The sequence below is a fragment of the Macadamia integrifolia genome, chromosome 6, assembly GCF_013358625.1.
Source record: "Macadamia integrifolia cultivar HAES 741 chromosome 6, SCU_Mint_v3, whole genome shotgun sequence".
Classification (NCBI taxonomy): domain Eukaryota; kingdom Viridiplantae; phylum Streptophyta; class Magnoliopsida; order Proteales; family Proteaceae; genus Macadamia; species Macadamia integrifolia.
Window position 1 is genome coordinate 21,457,304 of NC_056562.1, and position 22,553 is coordinate 21,479,856.

The 22,553-nt window shown below is 38.4% G+C and overlaps 1 protein-coding gene across 1 annotated transcript; it reads left to right on the forward strand.

The window, feature by feature from the left end:
• Nucleotides 1–446: 446 nt before the first annotated feature.
• On the forward strand, nucleotides 447–21,669 carry LOC122081843 (regulator of nonsense transcripts 1 homolog). Its single transcript, XM_042649193.1, has 29 exons — nucleotides 447–1,188; nucleotides 6,751–7,002; nucleotides 7,103–7,273; nucleotides 7,354–7,404; nucleotides 7,561–7,653; nucleotides 8,011–8,106; nucleotides 8,287–8,337; nucleotides 9,998–10,116; nucleotides 10,998–11,106; nucleotides 12,093–12,215; nucleotides 12,315–12,386; nucleotides 14,069–14,140; nucleotides 14,256–14,322; nucleotides 15,057–15,199; nucleotides 15,303–15,374; nucleotides 15,476–15,604; nucleotides 16,505–16,660; nucleotides 16,789–16,902; nucleotides 16,996–17,094; nucleotides 17,200–17,277; nucleotides 18,319–18,453; nucleotides 19,101–19,175; nucleotides 19,283–19,400; nucleotides 19,473–19,843; nucleotides 19,917–19,979; nucleotides 20,062–20,133; nucleotides 20,361–20,492; nucleotides 20,623–20,742; nucleotides 20,822–21,669. Exons 1-29 carry the CDS (start codon nucleotides 658–660, stop codon nucleotides 20,963–20,965), a joined length of 3,828 nt encoding a protein of 1,275 aa, XP_042505127.1. The 5' UTR covers nucleotides 447–657; the 3' UTR covers nucleotides 20,966–21,669.
• The last annotated feature ends 884 nt before the right edge of the window (nucleotides 21,670–22,553 follow it).

Here is a 22,553-nt window from a genome sequence, read left to right on the forward strand (position 1 = left end):
GAAGAACAATATCGTCCCATTTCAAGAAGCTCATTCTTACTAACTAAGATAGTTGGAGATCGGTTAAAAGCAATGGATGACTAAGATTCATTTAGAACCAAATCAATGGTCAAGATAAAAAGAGTGTATAAATTCATAGCACTCCCGTACTGCTACTTTTTAGCCATTTGGGAAAAGGCTGGGTATGCTAGCGGTATACCCAATGTGTGCCTCTCTCTCCTCCTCTTTCGAAAAGTCCCATATGTCCTTCCATTCCAGTGCTCCCATTGATTGAGTTCTGAAAAAAAGCCGGCGGCATACTAGCCTCGTCCCTTTTATTTTAAAAGAAGTTTTACCATAAAAAAACTAAAAAAAATAAAAAATAAAAGCCAATTTCCCATTGATATTTCTACCCAAAAGGCAAATGGTGTTATTTTCTTTTTTCCGCATTGATATAACAACCAAAGTAAAAAGCACGCAACCTTAAAACTCTCCCCCCTCCCCTGCTCTTTGATCTTCTTTCTTCTGCTTGTTCTTTCTTCATCTTCTTCCCCATTAGCCTCTTCTTTCTTCCTAACAAACCCTAACCCCAATACCTAACCATTCTCTTACATATGGTCTCTTGATTACCCTAATCTGGACTCACGAGAACCCTGATTCAATTGCGAGCAAAGATCCATGGCCGCGCAGACGGTTGTAAACAATCTCTATGAGACGGCTTCACAGCCTGATACGGGCGGCGACGCTTACACCTTTCTCGAGTTTAATACGGAGGGCGATGAGTATGATTATCCGGAATTCCGAGAGCTTTCGCAGCCGATCAGGTCTACGGTATGGCCTTCTGCGTCTGATTCTGTCTCTGACCCTTCTGACCGTGGTGCCGATCTCCAGGCCGAGAGTGGCGTTCCTATCTCTGCTACTCCTGGTAGTACTTCCAAGGGTAGGGGTGGTGGTGGTAGCAGCAGCGGCGGAAGTAGTAACCAGGCTGCTGTGGATGCCCTAGCGGCGGGAATGAGTGGTCTGAACTTTGAGGAGACAGGTGAGGACGAGAATTATGAATATGGCAAGGGAAATTTTACGGAGCATGCTTGTAAGTACTGTGGGGTTCAGAATCCGGCTTGTGTTGTGCGTTGCAATGTGCCTTCTTGTCGTAAGTGGTTCTGCAACTCGCGGGGAAACACTTCGGGGTCTCATATCGTCAATCACCTGGTGCGTGAGAATACATCTCTTTAAGTATATTTTTTTCTGATTATTTGTTCTGGTGAATCATCTATGTAAGGCATACGTGTTCATCCTATTTGATAAACCTGAACTGAACTATGAATTTCTATTAATAGGTTTAATACCTTTGAAAACTATAAGGTATATGGATAGGTGGGAGTTTAAATGAATAATTTTTCTATTCTTATTTGTTTGGCACCCTCAAAAGCTGTTCAAACTGTTTTCCTGTCCCAATTACTTTTATAACCCAGTTGTTTATCTAACTGTTCACATGTTTAAGAAGATTTTATTTCTCTGAAATGTGAAGATGGAATACTTATATATATATATATATATATATTTTTTTTTTGGGTGAATTAAATACTTATAGTTGTGTCCTCTTACATTGAGATTTTCGGTTGAAGCATTTCTGAAAACTAGGTTGATAACCAAAACAGGCCCAAGAAAAAGCAATCTTTCAACACACCCCACCCCAAAAAAAAAGAAAAAAAAGAAAAAAAAGAAGAAGAAGAAGAAAGAAAAGGAGTATAATGCAGGAAAAAGAAATAAAATTTTTATGTAGAGAAGGATAGGAATGTGGGAGTTGAGCCACAACATTACGATTGAAATCTAGTACATCTATATCTGTGGGTTAGATAAGTATTGAGTATTGATTCTGTCGTCAGCCTCCTCCATCTATGCCGGATTTGGGCTTTAGGTGATTAGCAAGGGTTGACAAGTAATGTGGCTTCGTGTTATAACCTGGTTGATCCTCTCTTTTCTAGTTCTAAGTTTAACAGTGAATCACAATGAAATGGAGTGCCTCTTGGCTAGCATACGGTGGGAGCTAAGTAGGCAGTTCCTGGCTTGCTGATGCAAAATTGTGGCTGAATTGGATTGACCCTTCTGGCAATGTAGACCGAGATGGACCAGGTCCGATTGGTTTTTTGGGTTCAATAGGATATTTTAATTATTTAGGATTTATTTTATTCAGGGAATTAATGTAAATTTTTTTTTTTGGCAAGTTAATAGACAAGTAGAGAATGTTGAATTTGAGTTTTATTGGGTTTCTATTTTTGTTGGTTTAAGTTTTAGGAAGTAATTAGGAGATTTTATTTCTAATTTTAAGTTAGGAAAATAGAGTTATTTGTGAGTCTCTAAATGGTGTTCTTGTACCCACGATTGAGGTAGAGTTGAAGAATGGAATTTGTTTGAGTTGTTTATCATTACCAGGCTGGTACGAGATCAATGGTTTTGTGACCCTCTCTCTCTCTTTCTCTCTCGTATTTCGTCTCCTCTTATATTTCAGCAACCAACAGTACTTGCGCCCCTGATTGTTGACATCGATCTCTACTGACTCTCCTCAGATGAGCTTGAGATTTTAAGGAGGCATCCTTGCTATATAAACGACACACTCTGTCCAGTTTCAGGTTGAGATTTAATCTCTGCTAGAAGTTCTAACCAGAACTTTAAATCTGGTTCTTATCTTCCCGCCATGTTCTGGTGTCAGGATTTTTCCTGAGATTATTGCTTCTTCTTCTGACCTGATGTTGGTTCAAATCAATAGGGTTTTGAAGTCTGATTCTTCGACTGAAATTCCATGGGAATCGATTGGTGGTGTAAGAGAAAACTCACCAGATCTGGTTTTCCGCCTCCGTTTTGTGTTCTAAGGTTGTGAATCTTCTTCAATCGTGAGTTATGTTTAGCCCTTTTCTTTTCCCATTGTACCCCTATAAATCCCCTTTATACTACTTTGTCCTTTTTTTTTTTTATGAATAAATAAATTTATTACCAAGAGGAAGAAGAATATACAAGGGAATGAAAGAGAAGGGGGGTGGGACCAAGACTAAGCACAAAAGCTACAAATCAAAGGGAACCAAGGGGGACAACAATAAGCATGTTCGTTGGGGTATTCTTGACAGCGCGGGAGCACTGAGAAGCTATCTAACTAAGAAGCTATCTTGGAGGAGACATCAAAATAGATGGCATTCCAAATCTTGTTAAAAGAACAAGGGTTGGATGTCCATCTGCGAAATCCAATTAATTACCTTTAGTAATGAATCTGACCCTGTACAAGAAATCCAATTCCCACTTGTTTCCTCTCTTATTTAGTTACCAATTTTCTCTTTCGAATATCTGGTTATTAGACTGCCATCCCTCCTTAGCAACTGCAGTTTATTTACAGCCGTTCCATTGTAATTGGATTTTTTGAATGTTTAAAGAGGGCCCATAAGCGATCCGATTTAGATTATTGGTATCCCAGATCCGCATCACTTGTTTTCACTGTTACATCTCATTCTGCAGAGAATAATTGTTGAGCTGTCTGTGATTGCCTCAATATTTATTTTATTAATACTCTAATTCCTTTTCACTTCATTTTGTTGAAGAAAAAAGTGGCTTAAAAATCTATCTTTAATAAGTATCTGGAGTTTTCTAATTTCAAGTAAAAATCCCTGTTTCAAATAAATTCATAACGAAACTAATTAAATTTAATCCAAAACTAAAGCGAAGGGAAACCAAATACTTTGAGAATTTTGTGGTGCAGGTCAGGTTTGGGACATTTAATGCAAGTCTAAGGATTAAGTGAATTTGGGTTTGGGAAGGTCGACTAACACAATACTTGCCACATACTTGTAGAAAATCTGACTTAACAGAAGTCATAAATGATGAATACGAATGTAGAAAATTAATTCTAAGTTTCATGGAATTTAATAAAGGATACTTGATAGGAAGTACCTTCCTTTTGTTGTTCAGCGAGTTGGAGTGCTATGATCAAATGCTAAGTCGCTATCAAACTCAAAGAATGTGACCTCAGTGCCTCCTTGATGTTAATTGATGAATCTCCATTGTGTTTGAGGCTATAATTTAAGCCAAAAGTGGGAAAATTGGGATTAGTAAAAAAAAGATTAGGGGAGAAGAAGAGGGTGGTAGCATAAAAGAGAAGAGGAAGGGAAGAGGAAGGGGGCTTTGCTTCATCCCAACTTGGATTCACTGCAAGGTTTGCAGGGAATCACTCATGCTGCAGTCTGCAGAGAATGGGTGAAAATCTTACAAGTTCCAACATTGTTCCTTGTCTTCCATCTCAAAATATAGTCTTTTAAAACCCAAAATGGAAAAGAGAGGGAGAGTTCCCTAATAACTAACTTTCCAGCAATAACTACTCCCTAATAACTGCCTTACAACATTTATACATAACAATTTAAACACCAAATAAAATACAACACAATATGTTAAAATAAAATAAGCTAGACATAAGTAAACAGAAATATGCATCCACACAAGTTAATTTTGGCATCTAGCCATAATGAAGTGATATGTTTCTGTGTACGCTGGTGTCTCCTTTGATATCATAGTTGTCAAGGCGGTAAGGTGGTCCAAGGCGGTGGAGGGGTGCTAGGTGCCTAAGCACCAAGTCACCCAAGTGTTATTTTTTATTTTCCCTCTTTTCTAACATTATTTAGTATGCTACATATAATCTTATATCATAAAAAATAATTATTAAGTCATGGTAAGTTATAAAAAATCAACATTTAGAGAAATGTTCTTGTTCTTTAATAAGTTTGATTGGTCAAATGATTTTATTTTTACATGAGACTTTGTATTAAGAAGAGCACAAAACCAGCTTTTCAACAAGTCAAAAATTACTTAAAATCTTAATTGTAATGACGAACTCATGCGGAAGTAGGTAATGTCTCCAATACCTTAAAGCTTGTACTACCGCTGAGAACATTTTATTGTAGGTAGAGTAATGTTGCTTGGCTTCATTTAAATTTTAACTAAAGTAAGCAACACGATGTTCTTCTTGACTTAGGATGCCACCTATTCCTACTCCAGAGGCATAACATGTCACTTCAAAGACTTCAAAAAAGTCTTGGAAGGCATAACATAAGTGCTTCATTCATTTGCTTCTTGATATGTGGAAGGCTTTGGCAGTAGCCTTTGTCCAATTGAACTCGCCTTTCTAAATACAATTGGTGATAGGAGCCATGATTGAGCTAAAACCTTGTATGAAACTCCTATAAAAGGTGGTTAGACTGAAAACTAAGGGACCATGTGAACACTTGTTGGTTTATGCCACTCAGAAATTGGTTTGACTTTCACAAGGTCAGCAGACACTTCCGCAGAAGAGATGATAAACCCAAGGAAGATCACTTGGGTACTAAAAAATTTACACTTTTTCAAATTCTTAAACTTTTCTTGATGAAGAACAGTGAGGACATGCTTCAGCTGAGAAAGATGATCACTCCTGGTCTTACTATAAATGAGAATGTTGTCAAAATAGACGACCAAAAACCTCCCAATGAAAGGCTTTAGGACCTGAGGCATCACTCTTATAAATGTACTAGGTGCATTCATTAACTAGCCACTCATATAAACAATCCTTTGTTTTGAAGGTGGTTTTCCATTTATCTCTGGGCCGGATGAGGATTTGGAAAGGCACTTCAGAATGTTCTGTAGATTCATTCAGTAATGGGTAATTCTCAGAATGAGGTCGATTGTGTATTGAAGATCCCTCAAGAGAGGAAGTTCATTAGGTAAATCCTCAAGGATGACATCACTAAACTTAGAGAGTATAGTGTAACCTATCTCAGGACCTCCTGAAACACCTAGGGAGTGCTCTTTCACTTCTTTGGAAACCAGGAAATCTCTTTCACTTCTTTGGAAACCAGGAAATTGGTCATTTCTTGATCTTTGCAGTCTCTCAAATTGTTGCCTACTAAGGTTATGTCAAGGATTTTTTGATTGGCTTGCAAAGTGTCCACCTTCCCACCTCTTGTTTTCAACTCTCTAGGTTGGGAGGGATTGCCTTTGATCTTCGTCCCTTTGTAGACAAACATTTAAGTGTTTGATCTACCAAAATGTGTCACATCAAGATCAAACAACCAGGGCTTCACAATAAAATGCATGCCATATCCATGGGTAGAATGCCACACCAGTACATGCTGAAGAACAATGTGTGCAAATTTCTTTGAAGAAAACTTTGCAGATTGGGAACCATATTTCCTAGTGAAGGGTTGCACTTCCAGTGCCAACTGAATGCCTGCTCAATTGAATCCATAGGTGGTGCCTTTTATGATAGACATTGTTTGCTCCTCAAGTCTTGGATTTAAATATTCTATTTCTTCTATCTCCACCATGAGTGCACTACATAATTTAATTTTCACCATATACTGTATAGACTATTAATTTTATTTTTCTTCTTGCAATGTAGTCACATCCTAATTACTCATGTTATTTTCAAGTCCAGAAATCCTCTTTTTAATTGTTCTTCTATATCTTATATTCTCTGCCCCTGGTAGACTCTGGCATTTACCTATGTTCTCATGCTTTTTGCGGTGCTTTCTTGTTTTTTATTTTTTGAATATGAATTCTATCATTTGAATGTTTCCATTGCATATTCTCATCTTCCATCATTATTACTGGATTTTTTTGTTGGTTTTTTGGGGGGGGGGGGCAGAGAGAAGAGGATACTATTAGCAATTTTCACATTTTAAGTGCTACTATAATAGTGGGTATATCATTTGGATACCCGCCCTGATATATTTTGCTTTTGATGATGGCTATTGATAGGTTCGAGCAAAGCACAAAGAAGTCTGTCTTCATAAAGACAGTCCTCTTGGAGAAACAATACTTGAGTGCTATAACTGTGGTTGCCGAAATGTGTTTCTCCTTGGATTTATTTCTGCCAAGACAGAGAGTGTGGTTGTTCTTCTCTGTAGGGAACCATGTTTGAGTGTCAATGCATTGAAGGACATGAACTGGGACTTGAGTCAGTGGTGTCCACTTATTGATGATCGCTGTTTCTTGCCGTGGCTTGTTAAGGTATGCTTTTGGGTTTTTTTTTTTCCTGTTGTTCGGCTCTCTAGGTTATTCGCAAGGGACTTTGCTGAATCGACTAATTGTTTGCATTGGAAATTGGCAGATTCCTTCTGAACAAGAACAGTTGAGAGCACGCCAAATTAGTGCTCAACAGATAAACAAGGTGGAAGAGCTTTGGAAGACAAACCCTGATGCCACTCTTGAAGATCTTGAGAAGCCTGGAGTGGATGATGAACCTCATCCTGTGGCCTTAAAGTATGAAGACGCTTATCAGGTACTTGAGATTACATGTTAGGAGTACCCTGTCTCTTTCCAATGGATACCTCTAACAATCATCCTCTATCTATGTTGCAGTATCAAAATGTATTTGCACCACTCGTCAAGCTGGAAGCTGATTATGATAAAGTATACAATACTTTTTTACATTATTATTATTTTTTTGCCATGCATTCAGGATTTTCTTTTCATTTTCCTTGATCTTTGGATATTATTATTTCCATAAATTATTATTTCTCTTCCTTGTTTATGAGACAACATGTCATGATTACAAATCTGTTACAGATGATGAAAGAATCGCAAAGCAAAGACAATGTCACTATACGATGGGATATTGGGCTTAACAAGAAACGGATTGCATACTTTGTCTTTCCAAAGGTATCTAATTATCTTCTTATGGGTTTACTGTTGCATGTTTTCCTCCATTGGTAGCTATTCAAAATTTTTATTGTTGAGAAAGCAGAAATGTTGGTATCGGCTTATATCTGTATAGAAAATATATGTGAGAAATTGTGTGTCCTTATTATGTAGGTGTTTATCCTCTAAAATTTGAATTTTTTTTTTCCCTAAAGATAGCTTATAATCATAGTTGTCACAATGTCTAGGCGACCATGGCATTAGAGGGCGTCTGTACACAAGTTGCCTGCCTAGGCGGCCAAGGCGATGAGGGTGTCTTGAGAACTATGCTTTTAATAATTACTCACTGAAGGTTAAATATGTTTTTTCGATTTGCAGGAAGATAATGAGTTAAGGCTTGTACCTGGTGATGAGTTGAGACTTCGTTATCCAGGGGATGCAACTCACCCAGCATGGCAGTCAGTGGGGCATGTGGTATGTTCAATTAATTTGGTGTGGTTGTGATATTAATTTTAAGATAATTTATTTGATTTCAGATAAGTAAGAATGAGTTTCAGAGAAGTGTTCTTTGCAGTGTTTTTTCCTGCTAGGTAATTTATAGCATACTGCTGTTTTCTTTTGGGTGCTCATTGCATGTTGATTTTTCTTTTGCAGATCAAGTTAACTGTGCAAGAGGAAGTTGCTCTTGAGCTCCGTGCCAGTCAGGTAAGATCAGTTACTTTTTTTATTTTTATATTTTTAAGGAGGGAAGTATTTATGATCAGTTACCCTTTTAATGATTGGTAAATGTAAAATTTTTGCCCAATAGGAAGTAAAAGTACCAAACTAGGCCAGCCTATTTCTGGCCACATGTATCATCAATGAGGTCAACAACCCCTTCACTGGTGCCCCAGTGTTAACACGACATCTGGTTGCTTATACATGCCAGAAGTGATGTTCAGATTTTTCATGAATGAGGTGCCTTTAGCTACTTCCAAAAGAACCAAACCAACCATTAAGATTGTAATACTTTTCTGCCTTGAATCTTGGGATATTTTGCATCCTTGGAGGGAGAAGCAACATTGCACCCTCGGTAGAATTTCCTGTTGCACCACTTCAGTGAACATTAACACTTAGACCTTGGTTGTTACTGCAAACTTCACCAACTCAGTTTTCTTAGGGTTGCCTAATGTACATTTGTCGTAACTAAGTGTCCCTTCGTCAATGGGGTTGGTCAGGGACCATTTCTTGATCATCAATATGAGGGAGGAAGGAAGCCTTTAACATATTTCCTTACCCTTTTCTCCATTAAGTACCTCCAGAAAAGTCTTTGAATGAAATAATCCAAGAAATTAATTACTCCATCTTGTCTGTATACTGTACTGGATTATTTATCTTCCTTTCTTCTCTATTTGAGGCACTTATATGAAGGGTCTCACATCTAAATACAAGTTTCCTAACGTTGCTATTTGTTAAAGCATCCATTGTATCTGCATGGAAAAGCTGTAGTATTTTTAGTGTGGTTTTTTTAGCCGACTTTAGAGCGTGCAGTGATGAGGCTAAGGGAATTATCAACGCACAGAAACGATGGTGAATGTTTTTTTCCTTCACAAAATGCATATCTGAAGCAAAAGAAATGTTTCTTTTCTTCTCCTTTGGAGTGTATTGCGATATTTTTTTTAGTGATATTCGACAAATTCTTCGGCCTTTGACTATGTGTTGGCTTCGAGTTAGCAACTGATGTAAGCTATTGTGAGATGGCATACTTGAGATCACCGACGGGAGGAGGTCAATCAAAAGGATGAGGTTATGGGATACCCTTGTAGGGGACCCCCAAGGTCCTGTGCCCACATGTCAAGTTTCAGCCTAATCCATGTTGGCCAGGTGGCAAAAACAAAGCATTGAAAAATCTGGGTTGCCAAGAGGGTGCATGGGACCACTGAAGGTATGCATGGACATGCATTGTTAGGAATGCCTTTTATTGTAGGCAGGGTATATTGAATTTGGGTCTGAAACTTGATATGTGGTAAATCCAGACCCTGGCATCTCTATCCAATGGTTGTTTTTGCCATATCATCCTGGAAGTATACTTGGCCCTCCTGGACCCTGCAGTAGCGGGAGCCCTCTTGCACTGGGTTGCACTTTTTTGTGATTTGGGAAAATCACCAGCTGGGTGATTCAGAGTTCTCCCCTCCCGAAAAAAGGGGGAAAATCTGAAAAGAATGACCTAGGTGAAGGGGTGGAAGAGCGACAATGTTAGGAGTCAAACTCTAGAACTGGAAAATCCTTTGCAGGCTGTTATTTGTCATTAGGGTTGATATTTTGCCTTTGATCTTGGTCACATAAGTTGCAATTACTAATTTCTCATTCTTAATGTTGTATGTAGGGTGTACCTGTTGATGTGAACCATGGGTTTAGTGTTGATTTTGTTTGGAAGAGTACCAGCTTTGATCGAATGCAGGGAGCTATGAAAACTTTTGCTGTGGATGAAACAAGTGTCAGTGGGTAGGTGACACTTTAAGATCTAATGGCCATAATGTTTATTATAACTATTATTATTGTCTCCTTTATTTTTAGATAAACTAGGAGACTGTATAAAGCTGTTAAGGAAACCTTTCCTAAAAAATATGCCGATTGTTGATTCAAATCTTCAAATTAAGTTGAAGATGTGTGCTTTAAACAAGTCAGAAGTTTTACAGTTCCCAAGGTCTTTCTGTATATAAGTTTCTAGTCTTAACTGTTAATGCTATTGCTGAAACATTTTTATTAGGGCTTTCTTTGTGTTCTTATCATATTATGGTTTTTATGCTGTCTGTTAAAACAGGAGAAAGAGATGCAAATAATTGTTGAATATTTTTTGGCAATATTTTTTCTTGACTTTCATTTTAAGTTGTACACATCAATGGTGAATTACCTTACATGTGAAAGATTCTCCGTATTCTTGTGGCTTTGACTTGAAGTAGTTCTTTAATTCATTTGGGGTTTATTAAGATATATCTGCCAGCCATCATTGTGGTTATTCACCATACGTAAATTATCTTATCTTCTGAGTGCTAATGAGTTCATGACATGAATAAGCTCTTTCGACTTTTATGTAGTTCCTCGTTCAAGAATGGGGAGCCTAGATCAGACTGGTCAGATTCATTTAACTAGAGTTTTCTTGTATGCATTCAACATGTGACTGCTGTCATCTAACCATTGAATGCTTGATTGTTGTGGAAACATATGGAAACTTGTCAGAAATGGTACACATTTTTGTGCTCCTGCATGCAATCCTTATTCTGGAATAGATACTGGTGTTCCTGCTAGTTGTTGAAAGACATAATATGCTCTCAGGAATTGAATATATTTATCTGGAAATCTAATTATTGTGTCTTTTAATACAGATACATCTACCATCACTTATTGGGACATGAAGTTGAGGCTCAGGTGGTTCGTAATACATTACCTCGGCGTTTTGGTGCACCAGGACTTCCAGAACTTAATGCATCTCAAGTATGTCTATTTGACTGTACATTTAAGCTGCTTTGGGCATGGTTCCTTGATTGCTTGGATGGATAATTTTAGTCTGTGATTTATTTTTTGGTGCTACCTCATTGAGATGACGTGAACTTTTGGAAAATGGTGATTCTGTGTTCGTTCTCTGATCTATTTTGCTTCCTTAGAGGTTCCTTGTTGAAAGGTTTTTTGAACTGGAGAACATAGTTTGGTGAAATAACTTATATTTCTGCATTCTAGAAAAGAAAAAGGGAAAAAATATCTACTTTTTAACAGGGATGGTTGCCTGTCCTAGAATATAATTAGCCATATTATCCTAAAATTAAAACCAATTAACTATGCAATTATTTGTTAGAATAAAAGAGAAGTGAAATGCACCTCATTCTACGAAATACATATTATGTGTGCAGCAGTATATTCATTGCTAAGCTTTCACATCTATGCCAAAATATTTTGTCATTCCTCTCTTTTTCTAGGAGTGCAACAGGAAGTCAAACTTGGTAAACTACTCAAGATAGACGGGGAGGGATTGTTTGTGTTTCTTACAAATACAATGTTTTTGAGTATATTACCTACACAAAGCAGCTTCATGTTCTGTATTTTTGAGTCTTGATTGTGTATCATTTTTTTCCCATTGCATTGTCTGGCCTCAACATTCAGCTCCCCGAAAGCTTAAATATCCCTGTTATGATCCTCTTATTTATAAAACAGACAATTTTTTCTGCCATATTCAAGGATTGGTTGTTTTATTAGCCTTCCTTTTCCTTTACTGTTTGAATTTGATGTGGCTTGTAAAATGTTATATACATCTTATTTTACTTGGAGAATGTGTGTTTGGAATCACTTCTGAGAAAATTGAGTTGATTAATTGTTTTTCCATGTGGGATATAGTTTGACAGATCTGTTGTGTTTTCTCCACTTCCAAATTGTTTAACTTGGTTGCCCTGGGTACCTTGAGATTCTTATGTTCTTTCTATGGATAGGTTTTTGCTGTGAAGAGCGTTCTTCAGAAGCCAGTAAGTTTAATACAAGGGCCCCCTGGTACAGGAAAAACAGTAACTTCTGCTGCCATTGTTTATCATATGGCAAAACAAGGCCAAGGCCAGGTAAATGAGATATTCATGTCTTTTCCTGTTCGTTTTAAAATCATTGTTGTACATTACTGCATTTACTTCATTGTTATTGGCATATCATTCTGTGTCCAGGTCTTGGTTTGTGCTCCAAGTAACGTGGCTGTTGACCAACTTGCTGAGAAAATAAGTGCAACTGGGTTAAAGGTATAAACTCTGTATGGTGATATTTAATCAATGTTTTGAATAATGATGATGGCAATAAGAAACCCTTTCGCTAATTTAGGGTTTTAGGCTCAAATTGCAAATAGCTAAAAGGTGGCAGAATAAGGTTAGATGTATAGGGATCAAAATCAGAGGTTGATATTATGAACCGAGATCAGAATCAGAGTCTGGAACTTGGGTTTATGACTGGTTTTGGTAGGGATTGATGTACTGTGATTCTGGGTAAAGTTAAGAGGACAATCTCGACAGAATTGAAGTAGTTATGAGGGGTTGAAGATGGCTGGAAATAGGGTTGAAAACTGGATATCTGCCTTGGTTAAGAAACTGACCTGTTTGTTGGGACTTTGAATGGCTGATTCCAGGAATAGAATTAACCAGCAATATAAGAGTAAACCCCCCTTGAAAGTGATGCAGTTACACGCTGTATTAATTAAGGAATGTTTTTGTAATTTTTCCGTTTATTTTATTCAAGTTATGGTCATAGGATAAAGGTTGGTGTGATTCAAACTCTACTTCAGTTATAGAGTCTGAATAGGTTTGGGTTCTTGTTTAGAAATATTTAAATAGGTGAATGTAGTCCATCATTGGACGGATAAGGATTTTGAATGAAGTTATTTGATTTACCTGTGCTGCTGTGAGTAGCGACTGCATGCTTGCTTGGTTCGTTCCTGCTTCTCTCTCTCTCTCTCTCTTTGAGTCAGCTCCTAGGTTATGACTTCCTCCTGCTACCCTATTGTTCTTCTTCCTCCATTACTGTTCTCCTGCTTGTACTTCTTTTTTCTTCCATTAATTTATGTTCTACACCCTTACCCTGTTAATACCGAACCAGCAGGATTAAGGAATATTTGATTGATCTCTCTTTTCTCACGTCCTTCCTCTCTGAAAATTTGTGTTCATTCCTAACCCAGGGGCGATTCAGATCATCTGTACTGAATTTCATGGTCCGTTTCAGACTTGGTACCCCTTCGTCTACTAGGTCCAGTTTGAGACCTTAAATCCTCTTTCTTCATGTACTGTTTGGAGTGGTTTTTTTTTTTTCGATAGGAAAGGCCCCAAGGAGAGTTGAACTCATAACGTCTTAATAATGAGGTGTTGGTCCTTGCCAACTGAGCTACCCCCTTGGGGTTCTGTTTGGAGTGGTTGTTAGTTGTATTCAAGAAGAACTTGAGTTGGCAACCTTACCCTAAAATTTCAGGAGAAATTATGAGATTACCCCTTACACTCTTAGCTTGGTTATTTTGCATTCTTGTGGGCAAGTAATGACCCTAATATGGGTATTTGAACCCCATGATCGCGTCAGAAAGGCTTAGGGAAATTATCCAATAGATCCAATGAGAATCTGCTCCTCACTCACTGTGAATCCACACTGAAAATGCAGTAACTATTTCAACTAGGATACTGAAAGACAACTCATATCATTAAAATACTACAAAACCTTTTGCTAATGAAGCAGCAGCTGCTGCTGCTGGACACTTCAGAAGGCTGGAATTAGGAATCTCTTTGTTCTCCCTTTCTCCTTCTACTGACTGCATCAAGTTGACCGATGGATTGGTCAGGTTAACCTGGTCATGGGTGAACCTTTGATTTTTTTATGGGTGGCAAGAACTCAAGATGTCCTGGACTTTCCTTTGTTAACTAAATTTGCGGAGTTTTTTCCATTTCAGGTTGTCAGGCTTTGTGCTAAATCAAGGGAAGCTGTAAGCTCTCCTGTTGAGCATTTAACGCTGCACTATCAGGTTTTTTTGCTGTACTTTCATATCCCTTTATATCTAATGAACCAACACATCAATTTGATGCATTTGTTCTTGATATTTCGCCTGAACTTATTAATATATTGATGGCGTGTTATAGGTCCAGCATCTTGATACTTCTGAAAAAAGTGAACTTCATAAATTGCAGCAACTGAAGGATGAACAAGGTGAATGTCGTTCTTAGTTACTGACAATCTTTAGGACTTCTGGTTTGGCTTTTCAGTGTCAACTTGTAAAGCTTTTCTTGGAGCTGATGTTAAAAATTTACTCTGATTTAATTTTTTTTCTTAAAAGTATTCTTGCCTCTCAAAGGGAAGTGCCTAGGGCTTTTGACTACCTGCTTTTTAAACCATTGGGTTGAGTTTGATATCTTCTGCTAATTGTACTATTTCTTGGATATATGTTTCTTCTTGATTGGTTAATATATGGGATCTGTAGACCCCTATCATCTATTGTGGAGTTTGTTGAGGGTTTCTTTTTTGGTTCTTCTTCTTCTTTTTTTTTTTGGTGGACCTGTTCCAAAATATATATCTGAAATAAACTACCAATTTTTTTGAGATCATACAATTTGCATTTTTTTTAAGTGTTTAATTGGATGGTGTGGTATTTTTTAATTTTTGTATTTTGATGGATCAGGCCACATTGTGAACTGTAGGATATTAATAGAATCTATCTATTTCTATCAAGTCAATTACCAACTTGAAGTGAATCCACATAGAAATTATGGTTGTCTACGGTTGATCTTGTGATATGGGTTGTTCCATAACAGAATCGTCTTTTTCCCAGTTAAGACGAAACTCTTAAAATGGAAGAGTAAAACTGATATACTTTCGATGAGAAAACATCAAACTTAGTGATTCTAATGTGGTTTAACATGTTTTTCTGGTTTCCTCTCTTACAGGAGAACTGTCGAGCAGTGATGAGAAGAAGTACAAAGCCTTGAAACGTGCAACTGAAAGGGAGATATCTCAGAGTGCTGATGTCATTTGTTGCACGTGTGTTGGTGCTGGAGATCCTCGTTTGTCAAATTTCAGATTTCGTCAGGTTGATAAATCCCTTTCATATGAATGTGCAATATATGACAAAAATGTTTTTAAATCCGCATTTTTATTTGTTATTGGTAATTCAATCTTGTGTTGTATTTCAGGTTCTTATTGATGAATCCACCCAATCAACAGAACCTGAGTGTCTTATTCCTCTGGTGCTTGGGGTTAAGCAAGTAGGTGATCCGTACTGAGTAGAGTTTTTCTTAAATTATTGTGTGGTCTTTGTTTTGTGCCCTTTCTGATAAGTTGCTTGTCTACACATTTGTCAAATTAGGTAGTTCTTGTTGGAGACCATTGTCAGCTTGGTCCAGTCATTATGTGCAAGAAAGCTGCTCGTGCTGGGCTTGCTCAGTCTCTTTTTGAGCGCCTTGTGCTCCTTGGTGTGAAGCCATTTAGACTGCAGGTGATAAGCTTGTTTATTTTGGGTTCTGTGTGCATGTGTGCAGTATATTTTATTCTTAAGGCAGAGTATGTTGTTTGTGTAATGAAAACTTGTTTGCTGTTGATACCTGGAACTGTTATCTTTCTACATTTACATTGCCCAGGAAGTGCAGGTTCCATATTGACATTAGATATAATGCCATTGAGTTAGTCCTGGAATCTAGATACTTCTTTTAGTGAAAAATAAAAGAAAGGATCTAAATGCTTCTTAGACAATGTGTGTTTAGCTCTTACGCTTGGATAATGTATTAATTTAACTCCTCTGTCGCTATAAAAAAAGGGGCCACAGTAGCTACCTGAAAACCCTTGCAACAACGAGTTAGAATCTATAAAATTTTCATTATTCTTTTTCCTGTGTGACATTTTTTGTATCTTCTCAGTTTCCCAGTTTTTGTGCCAAAATACTGATGTTGCAATAGCATGTGCCTTTTCATGTTTTGCTGTCTTGGCAAAGAAGTGCCAAGTCATCTCAAAGTGCTGCTCCCCCTAGGTTGCGGTTTGGTGAAACTGCTTGTATTAAATTCCAGTAGGATTGTCTATTCATATAATTGATGCATAATGTGGACTTCTAGATTTCTATTACCTACTTAATTATATGTTTCGGCTTTTCTTTGTAAAAGGAATTTTTGTTGAAAGTGGATGTATTGTGATGTTTCACTTCATTAATTTCACCTAATTGGTTTTCTTTGAAAAATTGGGATGCATTTGGTTGTTTATCCTATTGCTGAAGAATTTCTCCATTTTATTCTACTATTGTTTTAATTCGATGTGGCATTTTGCATGCTCATGCTCATGCTCATGCTCATGCTCTTGCTCATGCTCTTGCTCTTGCTCTTGCTCTTGCTCTTGCTCTGAATTGCAGGTTCAATATCGTATGCATCCATCCCTGTCTGAGTTCCCTTCTAATAGCTTCTATGAAGGAACACTTCAAAATGGTGTTACCATAAATGAACGGCAATCATCAGGAATCGATTTCCCTTGGCCTGTGCCAAATCGTCCCATGTTCTTTTATGTTCAGGTACTTGCATACTGTAGGTTAAATCTTTCTTTCTAAATTTAGGTAATTTTGATAAAAATCATGTTTTCATTAATTTTTGCATTCTTGGTGCAGTAGTTATTTATTTTAATCAACAATTCTTTTGATAGATGGGACAAGAGGAGATCAGTGCTAGTGGAACTTCTTACTTAAATAGAACAGAAGCTGCAAATGTTGAAAAAATTGTAACCACCTTTTTGAGGAGTGGTGTCGTCCCTAGTCAGGTACCACATGCTGTGACCTTCTATTGCCCTTTGAACTACATTATAAAATGGATTATGATTGCTTCCTGAATTATTTGGATTTTACATTTGCAGATTGGAGTTATAACACCGTATGAAGGGCAGCGGGCATATATTGTGAACTATATGTCAAGAAATGGTGCTCTTAGGCAGCAACTCTACAAGGAAATTGAGGTACCTTTGGACTTGAAAAATATTAACTTTGGACATCCAACTCTTATTTGCTTGTTCTCTTTTGTTTTATCGAGGAAGAGCATCCTTAATTTTTTTTCTCTACAGGTTGCAAGTGTGGATTCCTTCCAGGGAAGGGAGAAAGACTACATCATTTTGTCTTGCGTAAGGAGCAATGAGCATCAGGTCAGTTCTTGATCTCGTTCTTCTATTTTCTTTTGGTGGCCATACAATTTGCGGATCTTCGGTTTAAGAATTAACTATGCCAATTTTTTTTTCTTTGATACATTTGGAATATCTATTATCGATATATATATATATATATCCATAAATCAATATTTGTGATAAATCATTTTGTGCTGAATGGCTGCAGTGTGCATATATAAATACGTCTCGCTTGGCAGAAAATGTGTTTTCGTTGAGATTTTCACCTTAATGGTCCGAAAGAATTTTTGTTCCCTGATTGATCTGATTTTGTGTTCACTTCTCAATTCTCTGTGCGTGTGCATGTGTGTGGTCCTTGTATTTTACTGGTGGAGGAGCTATTTAGGTTGTAGTCGGAAGACACTTTATTGTTGTTTTCTAGCATGGACAATTTCAAATGTTTGTTTTCATGTAAAGATTAATTTGGGACATGGGTGGCTCTTGCAAACCTGTATATATATCCATAAACCAATATTTGTGATAAATCAGTTTGTGCCGAATGGCTGGAGTGTGCATATATAAATACGTCTCGCTTGGTAGAAAATGTGTTTTCTTTGAGATCTTCACCTTAATGGTCCGAAAGAATTTTTGCTCCCTGATTTGATCTGATTTTGTGTTCACATCTCAATTCTCTGTGCATGTGCATGTGTGTGTGTGTGTGTGTGTGTGTGTGGTCCTTGTATTTTACTGGCGGAGGAGCTATTTGGGTTGTAGTCGGAAGACTCTTTATTGTTGTTTTCTAGCATGGACAATTTTAAATGTTTGTTTTCATGTAAAGATTAATTTGGGACATGGGTGGCTCTTGCAAACCTGTCTGATGGCAAAAGGGTGCATATTGGTCCTTGGCCTTTGGTGATCAGAAGTGCCGGTACCATTCGTATTGTTTTTATGTGAAAATCCAACTTGTTTGTTTCAATTATGTTCTTCATCCTCTTGTGTTCTGAGCTATTTTAGTATTTTTTCTTTTTATTAGGCCTAATTAATTCGGATGCTGATAGTTTGCTTCTGGCGTTACTTTTTCAGGGCATTGGATTCCTTAATGATCCACGCAGACTAAATGTGGCACTTACACGAGCTCGTTACGGCATTGTTATCTTGGGGAATCCTAAAGTCTTAAGCAAACAGCCACTGTGGAATGGTTTATTGACACACTATAAGGTATCCCTGTTCTTTTTCTTTACTACAATTTTGTCTTTGTTGAATCCATCATTGCATTTGTGTCTGCAATGAGAAATGCCTTCCTCCATCACCCCCTTAGATATTCAGAAATAATTTTGTTACTATGAAAAAGACCCTTGAACCGTAATGCATCACTAGTCAAAAATGGCTGAATCTGTACAATAGATGATTGCCAACCCTGGAGTGAAAGGTGGGCCAGATATTGTTTGTGTGCTCATCTTTACATCTGCAATCAGGAAGTTCAGTCTTTAATTTTCATTAAAACTGGGTTTTGGAGGCCGAAAACTATCGTAATGACCTTCCCTAATGACATCTCAAATTTTTGATTCAGCATTGCTAGATTGGGTGGATTTAAACTGGCCCAAAAAATAAATAGGAAGAAAAGTTATTTCCTGGACTTACTCAAGTATTCAAGTTACCAATAGAGATATGGGATTGAGGGATTCAATTCTGGGTGTCCACAGTAACTCTCGTCAGCTTGAGTACGTTTGGTTGTTTGTTTTGATAGCCAGTACAGTAGTACACTTATGTTTATTTGTTTTCTGCAGCTTTGTTGTGCTTGTTCACAAATTCTTTAGTCAGTTATTTGAGTTTTTGTGATCCTTTTTCTATTTTTTCCTCCTTAGGAGCATGAATGCTTGGTGGAAGGGCCTTTGAATAACCTGAAGCAGAGTATGGTGCAGTTTCAAAAGCCAAAGAAGGTGATATAGCAACAGATGGCATGTCTGATGATAGCCTTGTACTGTTAGAATAATGATTGGCTATATACATGAACTGTCTCATTTACCTTGCTCTCCATGTGAATCAGATCTACAATGATCGAAGGCTTTTCTTCAGTGGTGGTCCAGGGATTGTTCCTAATGATACTTTTGGGTCAGTTGGGTCGTCAAACCTAAATTCAGATAAAAGAGGTGGTCGCGCTAAAGGTTTGCTACTATCTTTGCCTCTGTATCTCTCATAGCTAGTACTAATACTGTTTTATGTTCACCAAATTCCAGGTTCTTACATGCCTTTCGGTCCTCCCAATGGAACACATAAACCTGGACTGCATCCTGCAGGGTTTCCTGTGCCTAGAATTCCACTTCCTCCATTTCCTGGTGGTCCCCATTCTCAGCCATATGCAATCCCAACTCGAGGAGCTGTTCATGGACCAATTGGAGCCATTCCCCAGGTCCCTCAAGCTGGAAGCAGGGGTTTTGGGGCTGGGCGTGGTAATGCAGGTGGTCCTATAGGTGGTCATCTTTCACATCAAGGTTCCCAGCAAAGCATAGGGAATATTGGGTCTACATTCAACTTTCCTGCTCTGGACAATCCAAACAGTCAGCCATCTGTCGGTGGTCCCTTGTCACAAACTGGGCTCATGACTCAGGTTGGTAACGTTCTTGTTTCCCTTCTATAATAAGATGGCTGTGTCCTGAGATGTTCTTTATATATTCTAATAGATGCCAGTGCAAGGGCTGAGTCAGACTTTCCGTGATGGGTTTTCCATTGGGGGCATGTCTCAGGTATCTGGTTCTGTGCTAGATTAAGTAATTTCTCTATCAATGGTGGTCTTCTTCTTATCTTGGAAATGTCCATTGCTTTCAGGATTTCTTGGGTGATGACTTCAAAAGCCAGGGATCTCATGTTGCTTATAACGTTGCGGACTTCTCCACACAGGTGCATTTCCAGAACTTTTGTATTTACATCACCATCATGCAATTGCATTTTAAGTTAGGAATAAAGTCAAACAGTTGCATGTAAAGGGACAATCTTAGCTTGATTATCTGCATATATTTAGGAGTTGACGAGAGTTGTGCCTTATTGGTTCACCGTCTTACATTATCCATTTTAGTTTCATTATATGCTAGTCCTATATGAAACTGGATATCTGCCATGTTCTTCAGGCTTCTCAAAGTGGCTATGGTGTTGATTATGTTACACAAGGAGCACAGGCTGGGTTCCCTGGAAGCTTTCTCAACCAGAATACCCAGGCTGGATATTCTCATTTGGGTACAGGAAATGATTTCATTTCTCAGGTTTAAGTTCTATATCTCCTCTTAATTGGCAACTTCTGCTGCATCTTCCCTGAACTGCCAATGTCCTGCATCAAATTTTGCTCCACATCTACTATGGTGGCTTATTCTTCTTGTCCTTTGTTCTGCTCAGGACTACATGCCTCATGGATCACAAGGCCTATTTACACAGGCTGGGTTTAATGACCCAACACAAGAGGATGCTTCCCAGAGCCACTTTGGTGTGGCAGGTCCCAACCAACTCCAGTCACAGGTATAATCCTTTTAAGTATATCATAATCCATGCACTGTCGAAATAGTTAGTGTGCTCAACCGATTAATACCTTGCACAGGGCTTGATGAATCCTCTCTACTCCCAGCCCTTCACCCAGTACAACAGTCAGCCACTGAACCTGCAAGGTCCACAACAACAGCAACAGCCGCAGCAGCAGGGTGGCCAGAGTTCACAAAACCTGAAGCTCCACTATAATGGCTGAGTGGCCATCAGGCCTGAACATGTTGGGTTATATTCTTTGCATCCAGCAACTTGGTTGTGCTCACATGTGTGCCATTCATCTGCAGTTGTGCAGAAGAGATCTCCATTATCTAGAAGTCATTTTGCTCCCATAGCATTATTGGATGATTCGTATTGGACGTCGTTGGGAAGTTCAAGTTGACAAATGGTAAAGGTTCTCTGGGCTACTACATGGGCATGGCTAGGCTGAGGTAAGGATAACCCTAGTTCCTGCTTGAAGTTTTGTATTGTTTTGGAAGAAGCAACCATTGGGAGGGGAGCATTGCAAGAGCATGGATAAATGGAGGGCTTCGGTTGGAATCTGTTCCTTGTGCATGTAGAAGACCGCAGGCACCAGCTGGCAATTTCAAGGAAAAAAATGGAAATATATATAGAATGCATACGGGGAAAATTTTGGTTGGACCTCTCAGAAGATGCAGATATATCTTTTTGCCTACTGAGCAGCCCACTTGATAAAATACAAAAAACAGCTCCGACTGCAAAGGTTTTGTACAGCCAAAGGAGAAGGATTGGTCCCACCCAACAGCTCAGACATCCATAGCACTATTATTATATTATATATAATATAGAAAAGTACATTCAAGTGTTCTAAATCCTATTAATCTCTGTGTTTGAAACTGGAACTCGTTTTGAATTATATGGATGTGGAATGATCCGTTTCTGCCATTGTGTTTAAGAAAGCTAGTATCAGTGACGCTTCTGTTGATGTCACCTATTTCCAGGAAGCTTTTTTTTTTTTTCCTGGTTGGTTTAGTCACTCCATTCTAGTACCTATATAAACCAAAGACAAACTAAGCCTAGTTCCATCTCTGCCTTATTTCCCCATTGCTGCGTCTCGCCCTCCTTGCCCTCTGTTGTTCCCGCCCCTGCCCTGCCCTGCCCTGCCCTGCCCTATGCCCAACTCAACAATCCGAAACTTCTCCCCCCATTCCCTTCGCCAACAACACAATCCCTTTAGCACAACCCCACTGGGCACCCCCAAGTAGAGAGCACGCCAGAACCTCTGTAGGTTTTTTGCTTCTTTGGTGCTTTTCTGGAATGGCTTCTAGCTCTTTGTCACGTTCTCGCCGGCTTTCTCCCTGAGTGAGCTCTCTTGCATGCCTTAAATCTCTTCTTCTTGTGCTCTCTAGCTAGGAAAAAGTTTAGGAGCCAGACCAGTCAAAACCCTAGATGATCATGACCAAGCAACAACGACGATGGATTGAACAGATTGGAGGAAGAAACCTCCAATGCAGAGATAACTGGGAGCTTGGGACTTTATGCAAATCATCTCAAATAACTACAAAATCAGCAATAAATGGTCCTTCTCAGTCCCTGTCGCTTGGTCCTCCAAAGAATGAACATATACAGCTAGATGTATTTGTTTGTCGGCAGCTTGATCCTGATCTCCAAGCTACCATGATGGTGCTGGATCTTCTTATGGAGGATGGTAGGCTGGTTGCATGATTGCATCTCGATCGGACCTCTGTAACAGTCCGACTCCTTTGGCTTAAAGGGAGTCAAAATGGAATTGGAACCACAACTGATCGAACCGAATCGCACCACAGAAA